Below are 24,674 nucleotides of genomic sequence, written 5' to 3'. Positions count from 1 at the left end.
CAGCTTTTCTTTTTCTCTCTGAAACTTTTTATGTCTTTCTCTAGGTTTCTGGTTCCAATTTCAAGTGTTATCTGCAATGATATTACCGCTTACATTTTTGGGTTCTTCTTTGGCAGGACTCCGTTAATTAAGGTATGTACTCCAGCACTTCCTCACTAACAAGCTTTTACAATTTATAGCGTTTTTGATACTTGATCAAAAACGTGTTCATGGAAAAAATACTTTCTGCTGTACTGCATGATACACATCTTTGTTAAAAAAACTGAATTGACTGTCCTGTTTCTGAAGATGTGTAAGTGGAAACTGGGATTAATGTGAATGTAATATTGATATACAGTATAATACATTTCAAGCCTATTGCATCATCATTTATAACCGCTTCCTTTTTGGAATTAATATATAGTTTTAACTGCATCCTTACTGTCAGAAACTGTAATTTGAAATAAGTATAAATACCTGTTCCTCATCTGGTCTTGTTGACGTAGCACTGAGAAGGGCTCAAGTAGTAATCTTCCCATTCTGGTAGAATACGCAAGACCCCAGAGAAAGACATGAATTATTATTTTCATGATGTTGCCACGTTAACTTTTGGGCATTTAGTTGGTTCTGATGTTAAACTGCTCCTAAATTGAAAATGTGATAGAACTTGTTGAAGAAAATAGCTGGTCTCTCTAGGCCTGCAGTTATTTGCTGTATTAGTTTGCCAGTGCGTATGTAGCAAGCTAGCATCTCTCAAGGAGCATCCCCAGCAGTAGTCGTCTAACACCCAGGCTTCTGTCTCTATCTAAATGTGCACTTGCTAGCAGAGATCCCCAAGAGAGCCATAGCAGGCTCGTGCAGGTTTCCAAGTCTTCTGCTTGAAGGAGCTCAGCTGCTTAATCGGGGTCAGCTGTGGCCAGAGGCAGGCAGCAGCCTCCAGACGGCAGCAGCAGATGGGAAGGGAGCTCTCTGTTCCCTCAAGCTGCCCAGTGGCACCAACCTGACTGTGGCACTTTCCCTCCGTGCCTGGGACAGGTCCTAGCCATACTCCTTTATTGATCACATTCGGTGGCTGCAGCTGCTGACGTTCAGTATTTCACACATAGCTTTGAAAACCCAAGTAGGAGCTTAATTTTCACAAACAAGGTCCAGAAATACAGTAGAAAAGGGTTCAGTGATGCAACTGATGAGGCTAACACTATCTCTTTTGTGCCTAGCTGTCTCCCAAGAAGACCTGGGAGGGGTTCATTGGAGGCTTCTTTTCCACAGTTGTGTTTGGATTTATTGTAAGTAACCACAGGACTTGCCTTGTATACGTGCAGTCTTCCAACTTTCTGGTTTTACTTGAAGTAAAATTACTGACAAATTTGCTAATCTCAACCTGCTGAAAGCCTAAGAGTTAGGGGTTTGGGGTTTTTTGGCTAGAGAATTCTGCCAATTCGTAACTAGCTGGAAAGGTCAGGCAAGGCTTGCACCTCTCCTGAACAGATTATATTGACCATTTTTGCCATTACTGTTACTATATCTGGAATAGCTATCAGTTGCATCCCTACTTTGAAATTGAAGATTAGTAATCACATTATTTATGCTTTGTAAAGTAGTACTTTTTATTATGTACTTTATAATGACGTTTCTCATGAGAAGTAGTTTACACTGACAATTTGCATAGAAGATAACAGCATACAGTAACTGTTCTGATAAGTAACTTATCACCAAGGTCAGCAGAACTCATAAATGCCAAACTTGGTAGAAGTGATAGTTCAAGTTTTAATGGAGCAATGAACTGCAAAAAATAAGTGGCTAACATTTTGGGATTTTATAATGCAGAAATGTCCAGTAGATGTGAATCTGAAAGATATGAAGACAAGCTGGGAAATCATCACGAAGTGCCTCGAACATTTGTCTGCCTTGTTGAGGCATTCTGCAACTTAAACAGGCCAATCTTACTCCATTCTGGGTCTCTTTGTTGTTAAAAAGATTTTCATTATCCTCAGCTTGCGATGACAAAGCCATCCATTACAATATGATTTTTGACCGTTAACAATGAAAACCTATTTCAGGAGCCTTTGTTTTGCTTTTCAGTTTTCCTATTTTTTGGCTCAACATCAGTACTTTGTCTGCCCCGTGGAATATAACAGTGAAACCAACAGATTTGTGACAGAGTGTGAACCTTCAGAGCTCTTTCAGATGAAGAAGTACTCTCTGCCACCATTGCTTCAGGCTGTGTTGGGATGGGTAAGGGAAAAAAAACAGGCTTTGGTTAAAATTGAAATTATACTTCCCAGCTTGAATGGTTTTCTAAACCTTTTTAGGAAGGTATATGAATGCTGGTAAGGCTTGAAGGGTAAGACCTGAACCGATACCATGAGGAGCTCTGTTGCTCAGATCAGGGAGGTGGTCACCCAAGCAGATTAGAAATGTCTTGCTGGAGTCACTCAAGGAAATCTGCCTGCGTTCTTATAGACTGTATCCTCTTTGTGCTGGAAATGGATGTCACGTAAGCATTTTGCAGAAAAACCTGTTTTTGAAGAGCAACCATTTATTTATTTATTTATTAACCTAAAAATTTTCCATTTTTATGGAAAATGGACAAAGCCTTGTTATGGCCTGAATTAGTAGTAAGCTCAAGTAATTTTGTAGAACTTCGTTCCATTTTCAGCTAGTGTGTAGCTGCTGTTAGGATTGGACTCGTACTTCACCACATAGCATCTTGTGCATTAGTGCCATTACTTCCATGCTGACTGAAAAAGGAGTACCAGTAATAGTTCCATGTAATGTCACCGACCCTTTTCCTCACACCCAGCCTGGAAATTCTTGTGAGCTGTTGTATCTTCACCTGCCAGGACATAGGTCGTCGATCATCCTACTGCACAAAGCAGTGCTTCTGAAGTCACATGCTCCAGAGGCACTCGAACAGGAAGAGAACGCCAAATAGAAACAAAGCAGTCTGTCGTTATTTTTGCTTTAGGGCAAAGAGCAGGTGACTGGGATAAATGCAGAACAAGTGGGTTCTGCAGGGCTCCCCTGGGCCGTGCAGTGGCTCAGCACAGAGAGTGAGCGCACAGCCCTACGGAAGGCAGTGGGCTTTGCCTGTGGTTACACGCGTGTAACACCACAGGGGAAAAGCTGATGTGGTTACAAGGAGAAAGCGCAAACTGGAAACTGTACTGACTAAAAGTAAGTAATGTCTACAGTTGGTACTTGGAGAAGCAAGAGTACATCTAGAAGTACATTTAGTATTTCATACTAAATGAACGTACTGTTGCCTCAGGGACTGTGGGCTTGATTGCAAATTTAATAAGGATTTTTCTGAACAAAAACATAATGGGAACTGAGCGGAGAGAAATCTTGCTGCGTCCAGCTATATCGTGTATTTTGGTAACGGGCAAGGAGACGGGAATGCCCAGCTCTGTGCCAATCTAATAGAGAGCCATCAGTTAAATCCGAAAAAGAGATGGTAGTTCCACGTGCCCTTCTGGAGTACTTTTGCCAGGCTCCAAAAAGCCTTTTAAGGAGAGAAGCTGGAGCTTTGTGGAAATTTGCTCTGTGACAGACCCATTTTAAAATATTTAAGCTTAAAAAGCCTACAATCAAACATATCGAAATACAGTGCTAATTATTTTTCTTGCAGGAAACGGTGAATATGTACCCATTTCAGATGCACAGCATTGCACTGTCAACATTTGCCTCATTAATTGGGCCGTTTGGAGGATTTTTTGCCAGTGGATTTAAAAGAGCTTTCAAAATCAAGGTGAGTAATGACTTCTGTAAGCTGGTTTTGGTTTTGTTTTATCTTTGAATTAGATAAATGGGTGGTCTGGGTTTGCTTTGTTTTGTTTTTAATCGTTCATTATAGTACCTAGTGTTTCTAGTATGGTGCGATGATGTTTGAGCTGGTTTTTTCAGCATCAGCCGCAGTACGTAGTTTTACCAGATAGATGTATATGTTATTCTTAAAACTTTGCATAATCAACATGTGACTTCAGTGTTGGAAATCTAAGAATAATTTGGTGTCGTATTTTGTTTGATAATTACTCTTCCAAGTCATGCTGCAGAAGGGGTTTAGACAAGCAAGGCGCGAGATATTTGACTTGACGTGAAAGACAACCTATAGATGCCTAAGAAGCACCACAGTGGTTTACCCTTCCGATTGTGGCTGGCTGTGTTTTACCAACAGTATTTGTGTCGTACACAGATGCTGACGTGTCAGGTTCACCAAAGCATGAGGTGGTTGGCTGCCTTTGCCAATACAGTGCCGCCTTGTAACAAGAGTGTGTATTGGCAAATGATGTGACGTGCTAACCTCTGTTTATTGCAAGGTGTGCGCTGTCGCTTGTGGCAGTGTTGTCCCTGGCTGGTATTAAGTGGCAGCAGGAGTATGGGAAGAGGGCAACCCCAAATTTTCTCCCGACCTCCTTTATGTCTTGGTAGGACTGCTGTAATTCTTATCCTGTTGCTTGTTGTTGTTATTGTTTCCTATGTCCACCAGTTTTGGCATGTGCTTTGCACAGAAGTATATAAACCTTTCTGTTTGTGCTGACCTCCCATCCATGTCCTTGTCCTTACCCCCATCTTTCTTATGCCGATCTGAGCAGCTTGCCCAGCACTTGCCCAGCTAGCTACAGCCTTGTGTGCTGTTGTACCTGTACATCCAGGTAGCAAAAGACTGTTTGTGTGAAGAAGGGCTTTTGGAGGAAAAAAAAAAATGCTTCTGAAAAGCAGCACTTATTCTTAAACTAGAAGATTAAAAGGTACATTATTTTTGTTTTAATACTTCTGGGCCCCAAGGCAGTGCTGTCAGGAAGACAGGGATATCCCATGGCGATCTGAAGCACAAATACAGGCTGGGCAGAGAATGGATTGAGAGCAGCCCTGAGGAGAAGGACTTGGGGGTGTTGGTGGATGAGAAGCTCAACATGAGCCGGCAATGCACACTTGCAGCCCAGAAAGCCAACCGCATCCTGGGCCACATCAAAAGAAGTGTGGCCAGCAGGTCGAGGGAGGTGATTCTGCCCCTCCGCTCCACTCTTGTGAGACCTGCAGTACTGCGTCCATCTCTGGAGCTCCCAACATAAGGACTTGGACCTCTTGGAGTGGGTCCAGAGGAGGGCCACAAAGGTGATCAGAGGGCTGGAGCACCTCTCCTCTATGAAAGAGTTGGGCTGTTCAGCCTGGAGAAGAGGATACTCCAGGGAGACCTTATAGCAGCTTTCCAGTACCTGAAGGGGGCTACAAGAAAGCTGGAGTGGGACTTTTTACAAGGGCATGTAGTGATAGGATGAGGGGTAATGGCCTCAAACTGGAAGAGGGTAGATATAAATTAGATATTAGGAAGAAATTTTTTACTATGAAACAGCACTGGAACAGGCTGCTCAGAGAAGTTGTGGATGCCCCATCCCTGGAAGTGTTCAAGGCCAGGCTGGATGGGGCTTTGAGCAACCTGGTCTTGTGGGAGGTGTCCCTGCCCAGGGCAGGTTGGTTGGAACTAGAAGATCTTTAAGGTCCCTTCCAACCCAAACCATTCTATGATATTGTGGAGTTGTTACTGAAGGCAGCGTTAGGTTGGTTGGACAGCATAGGTTAGGTTGGACATTCCATGCCTGCCTGGAGTGGCTGGAGCGGCACGGACACAGGACTGGTTTAACTTGCTGGCAGTTGCCCCACATGGCTAAGGTCAGGGTTTTCACCCAGCAAGTATACAAATGACTGTGGATGACAAAAAAGATATATGCAGGTAGTTTGGCTTATAAAGCTGCTCTACAGACAAGATCAGGTAACACAAAGGTAGCGTATCAAGTTTTGTTTGCATCAGAAATATACTTTTTTAAGTGGTGATAATTTTTTCACTACAGGGTTTTTTGATTCTGTTAAATATATTTATATTGTATGCACACATTATGGTTTTTAACTACGGTTACCAAGAACCCAGTGAAAAAACCAGTAGGTGAATGGGCAGTACAACTTGCAAAGCCAGTGTTAGACAGTGGAAAGAGTCCTCAGATCACTGCTTCTCTCGTAGCAAAAACGTACTCCCTGGTAACAAGTGCTTCAGCAGCAGCTACCAGTAGAGAATAAAGCAATAAAAGTATTAAAGAGGAGAATTAGATTCTACAGAGGCAAGAAACACAGCCATTAGCTCCAAAATGAAGTGTGTATAGGCACGCAAGCGTAGCAAACCTGCACCTGACCTACTGCTGTCCTCTTGTGTGTTACTGTGGACAAGTTGCTTCATCTCTTCTTTTTCTTCTCGCCCCTTGACTCACCTTTGCAGTTGAAAACCTCCTTTAGCAAAGGAGGCTCTTGCTAACTTTTGGCTCAGTGCGGTGAAACCATAGCTTAATTGCGGCCTTAATGTGCTGCTGTCAAGTGATACATCGTTAGTGCGTTTCATAGGAATCACTGAATGCGTGTTTTTGTTTGGTTTTTTTTTCCCCCCCCTCATCCTTCACACTCAAAAGGATTTCGCAGACACAATCCCTGGGCATGGTGGGATAATGGATCGCTTTGATTGTCAGTACTTGATGGCCACTTTTGTTCACGTCTATATCACCAGTTTCATAAGGTATGGGCTTTTTACAATATTAACTGCTTAAGCTTGCATAGAAGCTGTACCACAGTTACTTCATATGAGTTTTTATGTTCTGCACTGTTAGCATAGTGACGATTGCAGGTTTCTAAATCTGATTTATGCAATGATTTCAAATACAGAACTACTCAGAAAACACATGTCACTGCCGAGGATTTGTGTCAGGTTCAAGCTATGCCTTAATGTTCCCATGGCTGCTGTTAAAGGTAACCTGCGTACCCTAAGTACCAGAAAGTTTTGTGGAGCAGCCTCATAGAAGTTTTACTAGAATTTACTGATTACGGAGAGGTGTGAGGGTGGGGTTTGGGGCAGGAGGGCTGCTGCAGCATCTGCTTTATCCCTGTGTGGTTTCTGAAGAGCCTGTAGGTTGCGAGACTGCAGTTCTTCCTGTGAGTTTCAGTATTTCTCAGTCGCTTGACTCAGGATCTTCTGTTTAAGACGAAAACACTATGGTTAAAGAGAGGAGACAACTTCTTAAAAATACTGCTTATCTCCCCTGAACCACACCAGCTTTCAGGAAGAAATCACGGGAATGACAATTCTCTTACAGTCAGTCATTTTAGTTCCTGGGGCAGGGGGGAATCAAGGGGCTGTAGGTGTCCTGATACGTGTCCTTAGTTTTGTAAATGCATATGGCTAAATAATTATTTGATACCTGATCAGATTATTTGCCTCTTATTCAGTCTGTCCTAGAAGTAGATTGTAAATAAATGACTAGCTAAAAATAAGGCTGTTATTTAGAAAAGCTTGGTTTAATTTGTGGTTTTCTTTACCAACTTGGCCAACTTTCCATTTAGTTCAATAGTATACATCTTATCTGGCAATAGATGCTAAACTAAAAAGGATCTGTTGATGAAAAATGTTGATTACAGCAATTAAGGATGAATAAGTGAATTTTATTTGTCATAAGCCTTCTTAATATGCCCATTTAACAGCAAATACAAGAAATGCTTTTTAGTTTCTGCTCAAATTGAGCTAAGGAGAACACTGCCAGTAACGCTTGCCCATCTACCCTGAGAACATAGACTGGGAGTAATCCATAACTTGGTGTCCCCAAAAAAGGGAAGGCATTGTTTGTGCAGCAAGAGGAAAATGGAAAGCTGTCAAAAAGTTTCTTTAGAGCAGCTGCTCACCAAAAAAAAAATTTTCTTTTTTTCATTGACAGGGGTCCAAATCCCAGCAAATTACTGAAACAGTTGTTGATACTTCAGCCTGAGCAACAACTAAGTGTGTATAAAACCCTGAAATCTCACCTTGTTGAAAAGGGGATCCTGCAGCCATCTCTGAGAGGGTAGTTTGTCAAAGTGGAGGACTAGAAGAAACCTCCATTTACAAGAAGCCTGTGGAAAAGCATTGCAAACGTGCACGTTGATAATAGCTAAAGGAAGAGTAGTTTGTGGTCTGGAAGAGGTGAATATTTCTTTAAATGGATGTGAATGCTATGGCTCCCTATTTGGACACAGATCTCTTACTCCAAAAATACTTAACATACTCGCAAAGTAACAGGACACGTGCTGTATGTTGTAGTTCCTGAAGTGGATGGCAGCAGTGTTCCTTCAGCACCCAGCCTGACAGGCTTTGTATTTAATTTAAAAAAAAAAATAATAATAAATTCACTGTTAGTTTTTTAATGAGTTATTTAATATTGTATAATTTAGCAATACGGTTTTGGTCTCCAGCGGTTACTGAAGCATAAACAGATGAGGCAGGCGGTCACTTTTATGTAGCCCAGTGCTGAAATTACAATTGGCCGGAAAATACTCGTTACCCGGTCAAAGAGGTACTTACAGCCCGCTGGACCAGACTACCTGTATTTACTAAATTGCTATGAAGGCTAAACTTTGCTCTGTTTTTAATTAAACAGCTTTGTTATGAAACTATCTCATGCTTTCAAGGGAAAAGTACCTTTACTGAAGTATAGCTGGGCTGTTTGGGCTGTGGAGCTGCTATTTTTTTTGGTTAATGTTATGGATTATAAACAAGCATCTACATTCAAGAGTAGAGATTATCTGAGAAAATGGGATTCTCCGACCCAGTAAAGAGACCGGGGAGAATCTGGAGTTTAAGCCGTTGGTTTCCACAGCCTAGTCAGTGTCTGAAGACAGTAATTCAAGCCTTATTCCTTGTGCCTCTTAACTACCGCGTAGAATGGGGGTGTTTCCTTCTTTTTAAAAGCACTTTGATGTCCCAAATAAAAAGAGAAGTTTAAGCGCTGTTTTATTAATGTGTTACTCAGTGAATGCAGAAACTTTTGTCTCATGAATGTGCACAGTGCAAGACAGGTGTGTGGTTCTTCTGCTGTGTGTTATTTATTAAGAAGATCCTCAAGCAAGCGTGGGTAGCTGCAGGGGTGTTTGAATGGAGCATTTTTATAGAAAGCAGCTATTCTGTAGACTTAATGGAGCATATGAGGAAAGCTGATGCCCTGTAATTCTCAGTCCTAGCTGTTTTCTAACTTTTTTTCATTACGTGACATGTCTCGATGCAAATAAAAATATAAACTTTTTTTGAAATGACAAAAATGACTCCTGTAGAAAAAAGAAAGCACAAATGCCAATTTTGTTTTGGTGTACTGTAACTTGATACAACTGAATTTTTCCAACTTAATGTAAATAAGTTTCTCCTGCAGTGAACGTACCGATGCCACATATATGTGTGTGTATGTACATAGAGAGAAAATATTAAAAGGTGTATGTATATAAAAGGTGAAAATTTTAAATGGTTGGTGCTACCTGAGGATAAAACCATGGGGAAAATCACTAGGGTGGGTGACAAGCTGTCTCTGTAAAATCCAGACTGTGTTTTGTTGAACACCATCTGGCTGAGAGCACCGTGCGCTCTGTTTTGCACTTAAGCCGTGGTAGCATGTGTACAGTGTGTGTGTGAAAAAACACCCCTGTGCATGGCTATGAAACGAAATCTGGGTCTAAAGTAATTCCCGTTGATGTCAGGTCTTTGACAGAATTAAACTGTGTCTGACCTGGAGATTGCAGTACTCTGTTGAAGGAACCCTCCAAGAGGTGGAAAATGTTGACAGCTGCTCATCCCTCAGTGGCCACGCGACTTGGCTTATTAATTGGAGGGGACAGAAATTCATCCCTTCCGCCGGAAAAGCAGCATAGCCTGAGGTCACAGTGGGACACATGGGAAGGTGCTTTAAAAAGAAGGGAAGGGAAAATGAGAGGGTGACCAAAGTAGCGTACCTGGAAGACTAACTTTTAGATGAGGCTTTGGTTACGTGTGGGACTTTGTTAAATGCTTATGAAAAAAACACAGCCGTACCAGAGCTGGTATATCTTTATCCTGGGTGTTTAAAGAAGAAAATTAAAAATTTAAAAGTTTATATAGAGGGAATATATATATATATATATAGAAAGGTAATTGTTACTTCAGAAACTTGAACTTTTTAGTGTAATTTTATAGCATGTATAATAAGGAAGTTAAAATATATTTTAGCATTTAATACAACAGAGCATTTGAAACTAATTGCTAACTATTTGCACAATAGACGGCTCAACCCTGAGATTCTGCTGTTCAATGTTAAAATGAAGAAGGGATCACTTGTGAACTCACTCATCAATTTTTCTGGATAGAGTAATGGCTTAGGCTTGGTGTAAATAAAGCTCAGCAGGACCTGTCGCTGTGAAGTGACAACTATGCTTGCTTTCTATGAAGTGCATTTCCCCCACTTGTGACTTCTGTTAATTCAAGCGTTGCAACATGACCAACAGGAAAGTTTATCTTTTTACAGCAGTGATTCCTTTCACTTGCACTTTTGTTCCAAGTTGCTATAATTGCCCCTTGAGCAAAAGAAATGTATATTATGTAAATATTGTAAATGGTATAAGCATATAATGTTGTCCTGGTCTGTTTTGGTTTGACTGTTTCTATCTTTCATTGAAGCAGACATTGTGGGAAAAAAAAAAATAAATAAAAATAAAACTGGGACAGAAATCCTCCTGTATTTTATTTCCTATAGCATGCAGAGTGAGTGGAGATTCCTTAACAAGAAATACTTAATATATTCCTTAAAGTTGTGGTCTTAGTAGCAAAGCCTGCTATTAATTTCCTGCCTTTTGCCCCTCAACACTTCAGGCCATCCTTGACTTGCCGCAAGCAACTTGTACCATGTGCCTCATGTCCAAAGATGTGCAAACTTTCCATCCTTTCCAAAAGGTGCTCACTTCAACGTTGTGTGCTCCCCGAGTGGACGGTGCACAGCGTGCAGTGCAGCATGGCTACTGCAGTGCCCTGGAGCAGACAGAATGGAAAAGTGACGCTTTCATTGCCCTCTGCAATGGCTTCCCTCCCCGTAGGAAATATCGCTGCCCTTACAGCACACCAGTGAGAGGCTGGAAGAGGCTGCCCCGTGTGCCGAGGCCTGATGCTGGCTCTCTTGATTCTCCCACTGGTTCGCAACCAGTGAGAGAGGTCACTCAGGTGGGCTAGACCGAACAGCCAGAAGTGCTGCAGTGAGTGCTGCGCTTGCTCAATGGGCGACCCCCATTCCTGGGGACGCTTCTTGGGGTGGCCAGGCAGGACTTTCTCTGGTGTCTGGGCCCCCGCTGTGTCATAAGGGTGGCATTGCTGCTCCCGGCCACCAGTGGCTTCCACTCCAGGTACCTGCAAAGAAATGGCAGAGAGGGGAGGGTGAAGCATGGCCAAGACTAAAGCTCCTGCTCGGGAAGGACTCAGTCACTCCTCTTCCCACCCTGCCACATTCTGCCTCTGGAAACACAAGTAATCTTTCGGTTTTCTTGGTGTCAGGGGTTGTGAAATTTTCTTGTTTTGGAACCCAACTTCCCGTTCAGTTACTCCTGGTGCTGCTGGCACGGGCCCGTCAGCATTCACCGTGTGTGGGGATGATGGGGCAGCTGCCTCTCTGCTGAATTCCCACTCCTTCCCTGGTAAGTCCTGGATCCGAGGCCCTTCCTCTCCTGCAGCCTCAAACAAGCTGGGTAACAAATGCACCTTGTTTCTAAATTACAAAGACAACTGTAACATCTGTTAAACACTTGCCATCATGCCTGCGCTGTGCACCTCATCGGACTTTACAAAACTACTGGAGAAGCACAGAGGGAGCTTTCCCAGGGCCTGCATCTGCTTCCTGATGCCCTTCTGAGGAAAGGGAAGGGAAGAAGTTAGTGCTGAGTTTTCTCCTGCTAGACAGATAATGTTTTGGGCTGTTACTTGCACAGAAACAGGAAATTTTTACCTTCACCAGACAAAACCCTTTCAGGGCATGCTCGCTGGGGCACTTGGGAGGAACTGCTTTCAGGGATACCAGCAGCAGTGGACTGATCTGACAGCAAATGTAGTCCTTGTTTGTGCAGTTGCAGCAAGAAGGAATTAGGGACTTTTTTTTTTTTTTTTAATCGTTGTCTTCAGTTGTCCTACATAACATTTAAGCCACACTGTGCAGAGTCCCTGTGTCCACCTTGCCCCAGAACCTGCCCGTAGCTAAGGTACAATTGCTCTTTCTCCTGCAGATAGTTTCTCAATTATAAAGTGGATATTCGATGCCATGGTTCAGCAATTTCAAATTGCATAAACTTAGACTTAAGTCCTGTATCTGACAGAATTCTGGAAACAGGCGGTAATGTAAGTGTCACCTATAAACCCAGAATCATAGAAGATTTAGGTTGGAAAAGACCATTGAGATCATCAATCCATCCGTTAACCCAACACTGCCAAGTCCACCATTCACTACAGACAGTACGATTTGTTGATTGCATACATATTGCACCCTGACTTCCCGAAACTGCTGCTTGTTACATGATGCAAATTACAGGGACACGTTTTGATCGCTAAAGGAACAGGTGAGAAAGACTGGTATTATTAGGATGTTGTTAGCACAGACATATCCTTCGCAAGTATGAAAAGGCAACACACTCTCATTGTGAAGTCAAGGTATAAAGCTTCAGCCCCATTTAAATGCCACCAGTTCACTTGCACTTGCCTACATCGAGGTGCAATAGCAGCACTTTGCTTTCTGCTGCTCCCGTGCAAAGTGCCCGGGCCAGCTGCCCCCGGCTCAGCAAGGACTCCAGTTTTGAAATTCCACACGTGGCTTCCAGAGCAAGAGGATAGGTTTCTTCTATAACTTCTGCTGTTAGGACCCTGCTCTTTGATCACGGGAAGTTAAATACTTGTGCTATCTGGCAGGAATCGTGCACACCTCTAAAGAAAACACGGTGAGGGCTCCAATTGTCCAATAGTGGCTCATATTAACTACCTGACCGTGACTAATCGTTGAGGTTTGTATGTGCTTGAAGGGTGTGTGTAGCTCTGCATACTTTGACCTTGTTTCTGGCGTGACAAACTGTCATACCCACCAAATGTAGGCTATCCCAAGGCAAGCTCTGCCGGACTCCGTGCTGTGCCATGTCCAGCTGCACCAAAACAAGTTTCTGACTTCAAATTCAGATGGAAGCTCTGTAAAACTACAGGCTAGGTCCTTTCTTCCTGCAGCAACTAAGATGCCAGCAAGCCTCTGGACAGTTGACTCATATTTGTTTTGAAGAAGAAAATCAATGTGCAAACCAACATGTCTGCATTTAATCTAATTGTGCCTAATTGTGCACAACCTTTTCTTTGTACAGCGTCCTTCAGACTAACTTTCAACCCCTCCACAACTGGCACTAGCAATGCTTTGAGGTGTCTCAGCTACCACACTGCAATCCACCTGAACCATGCCCGAGCCCAGCAGACAGCGTCCTTCCTGCTGCCTGGTTTTCTCAGAACATTTAAGGCCCGGCAGGGGAGGCCTGATCCCTCTCACCCCCTGTCTGTGTGCATCACCTGCAAACAGCCTTGCTTTGTGGACCCACCTGCACAGGTTTGCGGCCCGTGATCCTTCTGCGATACATGGACATCACTCCCCCGCAACTTGTTTTTTTCTCTCCTAAACAAAGCAGACCGCATAGTCCAAAGAGAGACTTTTTCCACAAGCATTTCACCAAGCATCTAATGCAGAGCAGCAGGACCTAAAGCTGTGCCTCGGCTCAGCGCGCTCCTGCTGGCAGGGACAGGAGTGCCACCAGAGGTCCCGTGCTGTCTGCCGCATCCCGCCCTGGGACCCCTGTCCAGGCACCGCTGCTGGGCTGGCAGCATTTGGTCCCGCCTGGCAAGGCAGGAGGCTTTAGGGGAGAAAAGGCCTTGTGGCCGGGCACATTTGCCAGCAGTGGGCAGAGAATGGGTTCAGTCACAGTGGGGTGGTGGAGGAGAGCAGCATCACTGCATCTGCAAGTGCCGCAAGCATGGTGGGGGCTGCCAGCACCTGGGCAGGATGCAAAAGTTATTGGGGACGGTTCAGCAAGGTGAAAGAGCCACACTCACACTTAAGCACAGCATAGGTGGCATATAACTGCTTCTCCTGCCCTTTTCATGAGGGCTAGTGGGATCACGAGCTTGTTGTCGGTAGGCCACGTTGTGGTACTGGTTTGTGCTTTTTGGTTTGGTTTGGTTGCTGCAGTTGGAGCAGCTGGAGCAGCCTGCCTGGTTTCTAGGTGCAGGAAGGAACGTGCAGGATGCACAGAATAACCCTTCTGCTCTACTCGGCTCATTCGGAGTGGCCAGTCCACACTAAAGCACAGTGTTACAAGAAACACACTGACCAGACTGAGTGTTTTTTCAAGGGAACAGAATGATCAGAGGAAGGTTTAAACATGCAGCCTAGAAGGGATGCCTGGATCACCCCAACAGCGTCAGTCTGAGGAAGGGATGACTTAAAGGTGGGACACGAGAAATTACTGAAAGGCCATTTCAAAGAGGAAGATACTAGATGAGAAGGGATGTGACTGGATGAGGGAAAGGCTGTGGATGTTGTTTACCTGGACTTTAGTAAAGCCTTTGATACGTTTTCTCACAGCATCCTCCTGGAGAAACTGGGTGCCCGTGGCTTGGACGGGTGCACTCTTTGCTGGGTAGGTAAAAAGCTGGCTGGATGGCTGGGCTCAAAGAGTTGTGGTGAACAGAGTGAAATCCAGTTGGTGGCCGGTCACCAGTGATGTTCCCCAGGGCTCGGTATTGGGGCCAGTTCTGTTGAATATCTTCATCATCAATCTGGAGGAGGGGATCGAGTGCACCCTCAGTCAGCTTGCAGATGACACCAAGTTGGGTGGGAGTGTTGATCTCCTTGAGGGTAGGAAGGCGCTACAGAGGGATCTGGACAGGCTGGATCAATGGGCTGAGGCCAATGGTATGATGTTCAACAAGGCCAAGTGCCGGGTCCTGCACTTGGGTCACAACAACCCCGTGCAGCGCTACAGGCTTGGGGAAGAGTGGCTGGAGAGCTGCCTGGGGGAAAAGGACCTGGGGGTGCTGGTCGACTGCCAGCTGAATATGGGCCAGCAGTGTGCCCAGGTGGCCAAGAAGGCCAACAGCATCCTGGCCTGTATCAGGAACAGTGTGGCCAGCAGGACTAGGGAAGTGATCGTCCCCCTGTACTCGGCACTGGTCAGGCCCCATCTCGAATACTGTGTCCAGTTTTGGGCCCCTCACTACAAAACAGACATTGAGGTGCTGGAGCGGGTCCAGAGAAGGGCAACGAAGCTGGTGAGGGGTCTGGAGAACAAGTCTTATGAGGAGGAGCTGAGGGAACTCGGGTTGTTCAGCCTGGAGAAAAGGAGGCTGAGGGGAGACCTTATCGCCCTCTACAACTACCTGAAAGGAGGCTGTAGAGAGGTGGGTGTTGGTGTCTTTTCCCAAGGAACAAGTGATAGGAGAGGAAACAGCCTGAAGTTGCACCAAGCTAGGTTTAGATTGGATATTAAGAAAAATTTCTTCCCTGAAAGGATTATCAAGCATTGGAACAGGCTGCCCAGGGCAGTGGTTGAGTCACCATCCCTGGAGGTATTTAAAAGACATGTAGATGTGGCACTTGGGGACATGGTTTAGCGTTGGACTTGGCAGTGTTAGGTTTATGGTTGGACTCGATCTTAGAGGTTCTTTCCAACCTAAATGATTATGTGAGGGGGAGACCTGCCAGGTACCATAAAACCAAAGCCTTTGCCATGCCTGTATCAGGGTTTCAGTGGTCAGCTTCTCAAATGACTGTTTGTGTTCACACAGAGGGATGTTTATGAAGTCTGTAATCCCAAATGCTAATGTAGATGTTAAGATTTTGGGAACCAATGCCCTTCTACTAATATGCTCCATGATTTTACAAGGCACAAATTAGTACCTCTGCAAGTAACTCCTGCAATGACTGACAAAAGCAATACTGTGCCCTGCCATGCTTCTGACCACTCATTTCTTTTCCTCCTTCTCCACGCCCTCCTTCAGCCTCCACCTCCAGCCTCCTTTCAAATGGACACACCTGGAAGGACCAGCTTGTCAGAGACACCTGCTGCAGAACACTGATCCCTTGCAGAGAGCACCTCCCAGCAAGGCTATCGGCTTCCTTATCAGGGTACATCAAAATTCACATTTCTGGGAGGTGAAGTGGTCACAGAAAAGACTATTTATTGCACTGAAGCCTCCTGGGGTTTCAGTAGCCAAAAAGCAAGCAGCTGCTGAACATCAGGGAGAATATGCCGGGTGTGAGTCAGCTCCACAGGGCACTGTGGCATCCAGGCAGACACAGGGCATTCCCGGCCAGGGGACGTGGAAATGCTGAGGGCTGGGACTGCACTTAAGAGAGATGCTGCAGCCTCCTGCTGCTCAATGCTGAAGAGAACTACAGCCCTTTAGCTGAGGCGATCTTAGATTATGATCACCCTGATGAAAAAAAAACCCAAAACCCTCATATAACCAGCTTAAAAATAGAGAAGCTGTAACAGTCTGGAGAGTTATGGCATCTGTCATCCCAGCCGGTCTCCTATTAATACCAACAGGAGCAAGGACCACATGGTCAGCTAGCTGACTGTGCAGCCAAATTGCAGAGCATGGGAACGAGTACTCTAGCTGATCCTCGGTGCTGCCCATTCCAAAGCTTGCCCTGAGTAACTTGTAATTTTGTTTTAACCCACATTTTCTTACCCATTTATTACCTTGAGGTAAGAGTTAAGATCGAAGCAGTTTGCACCAGCACGTCCTGCTACTATTTATTTTTGCTATGTGTGGGCTTCAGGAAAAGCCCAAGACAACAGGGTACGCTGGTAAAACAGGCGGTGTTCTGAAAACCCTAATTCAGTAGCGCAGAGTAATCCACTAAAAGCTACTCAGCAGCTGCTGGCATTACGATCCATCTCCATGAGCTGAAAAGAGGTGACGCTGACAGTCTGTGTGTTAGCAGGTATCCTTAGACTGACATTTCTATCGCTACTGCCATCTCTCTTCCTCACGCTCTTCTCCTGCGCACCGTGTGCTGGAGCCACTGACTGCCAGCCCCAGGACCCTCAGCCAATTTTTGCTGTCAGTACTATGCATGTTGACCTTGAAAAACCTGCTCCTTGCGTAGTTGCCTTTTGAGCCTGAAACCTAGACAAAACAAGGTTTCACCCAGATTTTTTCTCATTACATTTTTTTTGTAGCTGCCCACGAGGTCTCTGCCTTGCTTAAGCAAACAAAGAGGTGCAAAAGGACTGGTGAAAGGGGATGCGCTGACAGGAATTGCCCACTGTCCTCCAGACATGCAAGCCTGTGGTGTAAACCCTGCCGTAAGTCCTGGAGAACATGCAGTGCACTGCACTTTTTAATGTGTGATATCCTTTCCCTGCTTCCCGTGTCATGTCGTCGTACAACTGTAGCCTGGGTGCGAGCTGCAGCGAGCGTAGGGTCACCTGCAAGACCGGATGGGAAGAACAAACTAGAAGACCAAACTGGAGAGGAGGAGGCAGGAGGTGGGAGTTAGTAAGGGCAGACAATGTCTAGTTTGGTTTTCCATAAGGAAAATACTTACAAGTTTTTAATAGCTTTAAGCCCTTCGGAGTGTCCGGTTTGTGCCTTGGTTAAATGTGGGAGGCGCTGCTCGTCATCAGCAGACCTGCTCTGAGTGCTGTGGGTGCTGTGTGCATGGGACGACTTGTTCATAAACCCTCTAGCAGCAAGTAGCTTTACTAAGCAGTTGCTTATAATGTTGTGAGGCAGTTTTCCAAATCAAATTTGAAGAAATAGTTGCTTTCTGGACAAAGGACACACATATGGAGTTGAATAAATATCCAGGGCTGAGCTCCTTCACAGAAGACAAAGCTCCTGGCATTTGACAGTCTCCACCTGAGGCCTATTTGCTGTTAAGTGACCGGTCGGTTTTACTTCATTGATGTGAGCAGCAAAAAGCACCTGGGCTGTGCTCTAAAAGAGGAGCTTCCCTATCACCCATGGTTGATGAGGAGGGGAGGTGCTATCCCATCAGTTTTTTGGGGGTTAGAAGGGCTTGCTTCAGGAACTCCGACCACTAGGTTTTTAAAACAGTGAGTATGGTGGCATTTGAAGCTAGCTGAAATTCCGGTTGAAGCTGAGTCTTTTCCTGTACTTCCAAGAGTGTTTTTAACCTTTTCTCATCAGAAGAAATGCTTTATAAAACTTGTGCCTGGCTCAATTACATTGCTTTTTTTTTTTTCTCCCTAGACCTGATGTGGAACAGCTGTAAACATCAACAAAGTGAGTCACATGTCAATTTTTTTGTTAACACTTAAAGTCTTGAAGCCAGATGTTTGAGCAGCAGGAGAGGGAAAAATGAGTTCAGTTTCCTGGCAGGGATATAAGCCTTTGTGTCATGGGATCTTCTTCACTCCTTTGAGCCACGATTTGTATAGTTTTCCCGAGTGCTTTTCTCAAAACAAACAGGAGAGCTTAGAAACTAAAAAATGGCTATCACATGGAGGAAACCAGAGCAGATAAAAGGGGCTGACCAAGTATGCTGGCTTCAGCAGATATGCAGACCATCTGGTCTGGAGGGTCTACACCCAAGCAAATGAGCCCTGCAGAAGTTCAGCATCTCCACCCAGGTTGCTTCCCTGGTGCTTCCCCAGGAGACCAGCACTCCCTGGGAGAGAAGACTGCCCTACAGTGGGCTCTCCAGCACAGCGAGGGACAGGCAGCAGTGGCACAGGTCACAGGCAGAAAGGACAGCTTCTATGGACAAAGCTGTGTCTCAGCAGACTCCCAGTTTCACCAGGGGTATGCCGCTTTGGAGCTAGAAGGCTGGATGCCCAAATGTACCTGGGGAATTGAGGATAATCATGGCATTGGGTAACTTGCAATGTTTGTAAGAATTAGGTGCTTCAGAACAGGGGACTGGCAAAGGCAGCTGCAGAAAACTTTCTTTACATCCTAGAGCCCTTATATTTCTGGTCAGAATACAGTGTCTTTTGCTACTGTGATTTATAGTGAAGTACCTGCTGATGGAGAGAACAAATTCTTCTCTCTTGAGAGCAAAGCCAGGACCATCACTCCCCCCACACCTAGAGAGAAGCAGGGGTGCAGCCATCACCCCTCCGTGTCTATTCCAGCATACAGCCAAGGAAGAGTAGTTGCCTAGCTCAGGTCTCCTTGCTGTCTTTGAGAGCACCTCTGCTACGTCAGGAATGAGACCTTCCTTATTTCCCATGGTGGCTGTTTGTAGCAGAAATCTTTGACGTGGAGACTGTCTGAGAAGGAAAAATGCATGTTTAGTTACCCTAAAGGGCAAGGCATTCATCTCCAAAGCTGCAGGTCTCAGTCCCAGCTCCCAGTACCACTCCTGTGCTGGGAAGTAAACACATCTTCCTGCTCCCCTCTGGAAAAAGTTGGCATTGGCAGATGCTGCGTGCCAAGCACCTCCGGAGGAGATGACATGGAAGGCTGTGTGTGCAGGCGTGGTGTGTTCAGGATGAGTATGGATCTGCAGGCTAGCCCTCAGGCTGAAAGAGACCCATATTTTGAGTAATCCCAGAGGCAGAAGTTGGTGAACTTGGGGAGCTTTAATTTGAAAGTGCGTAGACATTTACATTTTCAAAAAACCTTCAGGGTTAGTTAGCAGCCAAGCAGGGATTCCGCAGAGCACAAATCCAGATTTGGGTACTTAAATCCCCCACAACCTTTGCATTTACTTGAGCAAAAGTCACTTCAAAAGTATTTTGAGAATACGGCTTCCCAAACTTGCAGCAAAGGCTGCTAACTCTAGCTTTCACATTAACTGGAACAGGCTTAATCAAAACACATCATGTTGAACTGAAAGCCTTCCTTTTACCTCAGTGGATTTTCCCCTAAGGGCTTTTGTACCCAGACATTTGAGCAAAGTGACCAAGTTGCCCCCATGCAATCAGTAGTACTTCAAGGCTAAACACCCTCAGTAAGTAGAAAGGAAAAAAATTAGGTTTTCGACTTGGGTTCAAAGTGATCTGACACCTTGTTATTTAACAGCTTTTCCCACGCCTGAACGACCCACCTCTCTGCAGCAAAACCACATTTTCAAACCAGCCCCAAGCTAGCTAATTACAGCCTCAAACGAAAACTAAGGAGGCCACTTGGCAAAGTGAATGGAGGTGAGGGGAAGCTCTTCCTTCAGCTTGCAGCATCCTCCCCTCTACTAATGCCAGATGTACTTTCAAAAGCAGAATGTAAATTTGACCTTAGCCTGCTTTCTTGTAAACTGACAAATTATAGTCATTACACAACCAAAGTAATTTCACATTGCAAAAATCCATGTTTACAAACACTTGCTAGCTAAAGAGAAACAGAAGGCATAGCTATAAAAGAAGCCCAGAGACTGACGTTCATAGCAGCTCTTAAGGCCAAGAATGTCATTGAGTGGGGACACCAGCCTTCACTGAACTCACCCTTAAAAAAAAAAAAGATCTTAGCTACTCTAATGAACCACTGTAAGAGTTGGTAGATAACCCTGCTTCCGCTAGGATGGCATCAAAAAGAGTGCTAGTCTGTAGCCATTGGTGTGTTTGATCTCGCTTCAAACCAAGGATGATGTCCTCCGAAGCTCTGGCTAGAAAACAACACGGTGTTTGTCTTCTATGCTCTTCTAAATAATTTGTCAGCATCGAGGTTATCATATTTATCTCACCTGGTATGCAGCAAATGCAATACCACCCCTTTTGAACAGAGGCTGGAAGAGAAAAAGAAATGCCTTGTAGACTTCTGCTGCTTGTGAGCTTTTTTCTGCAAAGACCCACATACAGCAGGACAACAGAACGGCCTGTCTGCTGCAGGTGGCATCTTCTCTAGCCACCAGATCACAAACTGTAAATCTCTAGGAGAAAGCTTTAAATGCTTATGTATTTCCTTCTTTACAGTCTGTAGAAACTCACATACTGCAAACGTTCAGAAGAGACCATTGGTCAGAATCGGAGAAGGTTCCTTTGTGTACTTCATGGTTGCTTTTTAATTTGTGCAGAGATTTGGCATGTCTTTAACACACAGATGATTTATTCACAGTGGCTCAATAACACTAACTTCAGACAAATTCTTTTGGTTCATGGTTGTTTGGTTTGGTTTTGTGGCTAGAGCATCTGTATACTCCTAGTATGCGGAAAAGGTCTCAATTGCCTGATAATTTGAATGCTCCTAGGCTTGAAAACTTCCTTCTAAAACAGATTTAATTGAGAGCAATTTTGTCCAGTGTCTTCCACTCCTGCCCTTCCCTTTTTGAAGGGCCCATTTAAAAACAAACAAACAAAAAGGAACATTGCCCAAGAAGCGCAGGGTTTTTTCTTAATTGCTTCACTTGGAAGTGATCCATCTTTAACTGTGCTTTAGCCAGAAATTACTTCCAATTTACACACTTACTCCGATACTTGGAAACTTCCACAGGCGAGCATTTATGCTCAATCGCAGTTGTGATGTCCAAGTATGGGTGCTCAATGGAGACCCAGTCTGCACTTCTGTCCCTCAAGACAATGAGGAAAACCAACTGACCCCCTTTGCTCCTGCCTTTAAGCTTGCTGGCTGTTACACTAGTAAGCAGTGGCTGCAAATCACCAACATTGTGGTGAACACAGTTAATGTATTCTCTAGATTTAAAAGCCTGAGGACTTGCAGTGGTTTGTAAGTTCGGTGCAATGAGCCATGTGCAGAAGCATAAAGGAAGGCTGCAGTGATTTTTGTTTTCATGCCATTACCAGACAGTGGAAGGTATTTGGAAGGTGAAGACTTTGAAAACCTCCCTGGAAGAATTTTAAGAGATAGGAAACCAAGCAATGTAACTAAGCCATGATTTTTTTAATGATGTAGTCCTTTGGTGCTAAAATCTAAGGCAGGCAAACTCTACCACAAGGGTGCAATGGTAAGACAGGCTTCACTGTAAGTGGCAGAAGGCTTTAATTCGCTGCTCTTGTTCTAAGGGGTCAGATGATGATCTTTACATCAGTACGCCAAAGGAAATAATTTAAACATAATTAACTTGAGCTAACACTGAAACTCTTGGGAACATGATGGTGTTCAATGCAAGTGGGTTCAAACTTGCTCTTTATCAGGGATGTGATATTACTGTTTGAATTAAAACAAGTCTTAATTAAACTTGACCTAAGTGAGAATACAGTTGGATTAATACTACACTTGCTCAGACTGTAGTTCTAGTACGCTTTAGAGTGGAGAAGGAATAAACTATTGTTTTACTGAGGATTCATACAGCAACTTATTTTTATAAATGCTGTGCAACTTCTCCTTCGCTTATGCCTGGGTCTCACATTCTTATTTCAGTAATTGGTTTTTGAGAAAATGCATTATAAATCAACCTTATCGGCATTAAGGTTTATTGTTACGGGTTATTTTATACTCGTATGCCTTTTCAGATAGGCTGTAAAGATAGCTGTCTGTTGGGGTTTTTTTAACTACTTTTATTTAAAAACAAACACACAAAACACTAAAGCAAAAAATCCCTACAGCAAGGTTTCTGAAAGACAAGTTAAGGAGAACTTAGAAATGAAGTGCGTTCAGATAGATACTGAGAGACTGACAGCTGAATGCAATATTTTGAAAAACAGTACTTTCGCCTGGGACTAACAAATAAGAATATATTTTGGTAGTTCAAATGAAACCTATCTCCTTTTTCTGACTGAAAGGACCAAGATAGATCCTATACTTCCCCCCAATGTCTTTAGAGTATGGCCATTCATTCCGCAAAACCCAGGCTTGTTATTTTTGAACACTGCCTGATTTTCCAAGGGAGGAGAGAAGGGAGTTTGGTTGTGTAGCTGCCTCCAGAGCAGACACTGATTCCCTCCTTCTACATGCAGTCAGCTCCCGCCTTGCAAACTGTCTGCAACCTGCAGCCCTGGTGCAGGATCCACCTGGTTGGCTGTGAAACACACACAGTGTCAGGCATCTCCTCTGCCAGGCTTTGTTAAAAAAAAAAAAAAAATGCCTGAAGGCAGAGCCAGTAGCTCAAAAATGGCTTTATTCACACACCGAAGGGAAGGGATACTATCCAGAGTGATCTGGACAGGCTTGAGAGGTGGGCCTATGCAAACCTCATGAAGTTCAACCAGACCAAGTGCAAGGTCCTGTACCTGGGTCAGGGCAACACCATGTACAAATACAGACTGGGCGGAGAATGGATTGAGAGCAGCCTTGAGGAGAAGGACTTGGGGGTGTTGGTGGATGAGAAGCTCACCATGAGCTGGCAATGTGTGCTTGCAGCCCAGAAAGCCAACCGTATCCTGGGCTGCATCAAAAGAAGCGTGGCCAGCAGGTCGAGGGAGGTGATTCTGCCCCTCCACTCCACTCTTGTGAGACCCTACCTGCAGTACCATGTCCAGCTTTGGAGTCCTCAGCACAAGATGGACATGGACCTGTTGGAACGGGTCCAGAGGAGGGCCACAAAGGCAATCAGAGGGCTGGAGCACCTATACTATGAAGACAGGCTGAGAGAGTTGTTCAGCTTGGAGAAGAGGAGACTCCAGGGAGACCTTATAGCAGCCTCCCAGTACCTGAAGGAAGCCTATAGGAGAGATGGGCAGAGACTCTCTATCAGGGATATAGGATGAGGGGTGATGGTTTTAAACTGAGAGAGGGTAGATTTAGATTAGATATTAGGAAAAAATTCTTTACTGTGAGGGTGGTGAGGCACTGGAACAGGTTGCCCAGAGAAGTTGTGGCTGCCCCATCCCTGGAAGTGTTCAAGGCCAGGCTGGATGGGGCTTTGAGCAGCCTGGTCTAGTGGGAGGTGTCCCTGCCCATGGCAATGGGGTTGGAACTAGATGATCTTTAAGGTCACTTCCAACCTGAACCATTCTGTGATTCTGTGATCTTTTTTGGTTTTTTAGGGTGTTAGGTGCTGGAGGTGCCACTCTCAGGTTTCAGCTGCCCTGAAAGCAAGCCTGCAGCCCACGGCACGGAGGGTGGCCTTGCAGAGTGCACCCACCTGGTGGTCCTACAGAGCCACAAGCATCTGATCCAACACCCACCCAGCTGAGAGACTGAAGTGTAATGCCTAAATTAGCCGTATTCACAGACCAAAAACCCAAACCTGAGAGAAAGATGATACTTTTCCAGAATTAGCTATTTAAAACACCAAGTAAATTTCTAATTTATGACTCCTCTAGGTGCAACAACTTCAAAATAAAGTAATCTATCCAGGTGCCACATCTTTTTCACATTAGCATGCAAATGTCTCCTACAATTTGTGGCAGACAGTCTTTCTGAATTGCCTACTTCTGGTTCTCATCTGCCTTTTGCGTATTAAGGGAGGGGGTGAGGGAAGAATTAGATGAAGGCTTTTCTACATGGATTGAGATGACCCAAAATGAAAGCAGTTGTACAAAACAGCCAATTCAGAGTTCCATTTCCCTGATTTATGCTGCTCACATGCACCAGTGTGGTGTGTCTGGCCCTGGGAAGGAGGTCACAGCACTTCCTGACTGAAGCTGGCTAGCCCAGTTGGACTTATTCAGGCAGACAAATGATACTCTTCAGACCATCTCCACTTTTTTCTCAATTTATAAAACATTCCCTTCCCCAAAAAGCTCTGTGTCCTTTCCCCTACCTAGCTCTTTCAAGCAGCTTTCTCCCCTTGCAACCTACCTCCAAAAAATCCCCTTTTCTGCCTGTTAGACATAACTTCTCTTGCTCCAAATCACTGCCTCTGTGCAGAAAAAAACATAAGCTGGAGCGTACGTACAGCAGCAGGGCATTCCCTACCCTATAGCACTTGCAGGAGGGCAATTAGGGAAAGTCTCGCCAGGTGTGGTGTGTATGGTTGCCTGCTGCTGATGAGGGGCAAGGCAGACTGAGC

The 24,674-nt window shown here is 44.7% G+C and overlaps 1 protein-coding gene across 1 annotated transcript in view; it reads left to right on the top strand.

The window, feature by feature from the left end:
• The window catches only part of CDS1 (CDP-diacylglycerol synthase 1), a 33,959-nt gene extending 23,453 nt beyond the window's left edge, over nucleotides 1-10,506 (top strand). The window contains exons 8-13 of the mRNA XM_054204108.1: nucleotides 45-132; nucleotides 1,197-1,265; nucleotides 2,062-2,214; nucleotides 3,611-3,730; nucleotides 6,438-6,541; nucleotides 7,731-10,506. Coding sequence (XP_054060083.1) covers nucleotides 45-132; nucleotides 1,197-1,265; nucleotides 2,062-2,214; nucleotides 3,611-3,730; nucleotides 6,438-6,541; nucleotides 7,731-7,860 — 664 coding nt within the window. The 3' untranslated portion in view covers nucleotides 7,861-10,506. The remainder of the gene's footprint in view (nucleotides 1-44; nucleotides 133-1,196; nucleotides 1,266-2,061; nucleotides 2,215-3,610; nucleotides 3,731-6,437; nucleotides 6,542-7,730) is intronic.
• The last annotated feature ends 14,168 nt before the right edge of the window (nucleotides 10,507-24,674 follow it).

This window comes from Rissa tridactyla, chromosome 5 (assembly GCF_028500815.1).
Source record: "Rissa tridactyla isolate bRisTri1 chromosome 5, bRisTri1.patW.cur.20221130, whole genome shotgun sequence".
Lineage (NCBI taxonomy): Eukaryota > Metazoa > Chordata > Aves > Charadriiformes > Laridae > Rissa > Rissa tridactyla.
Note: the sequence above shows the minus strand (reverse complement) of the source record. Positions and strands in the feature narration are given on the sequence as shown.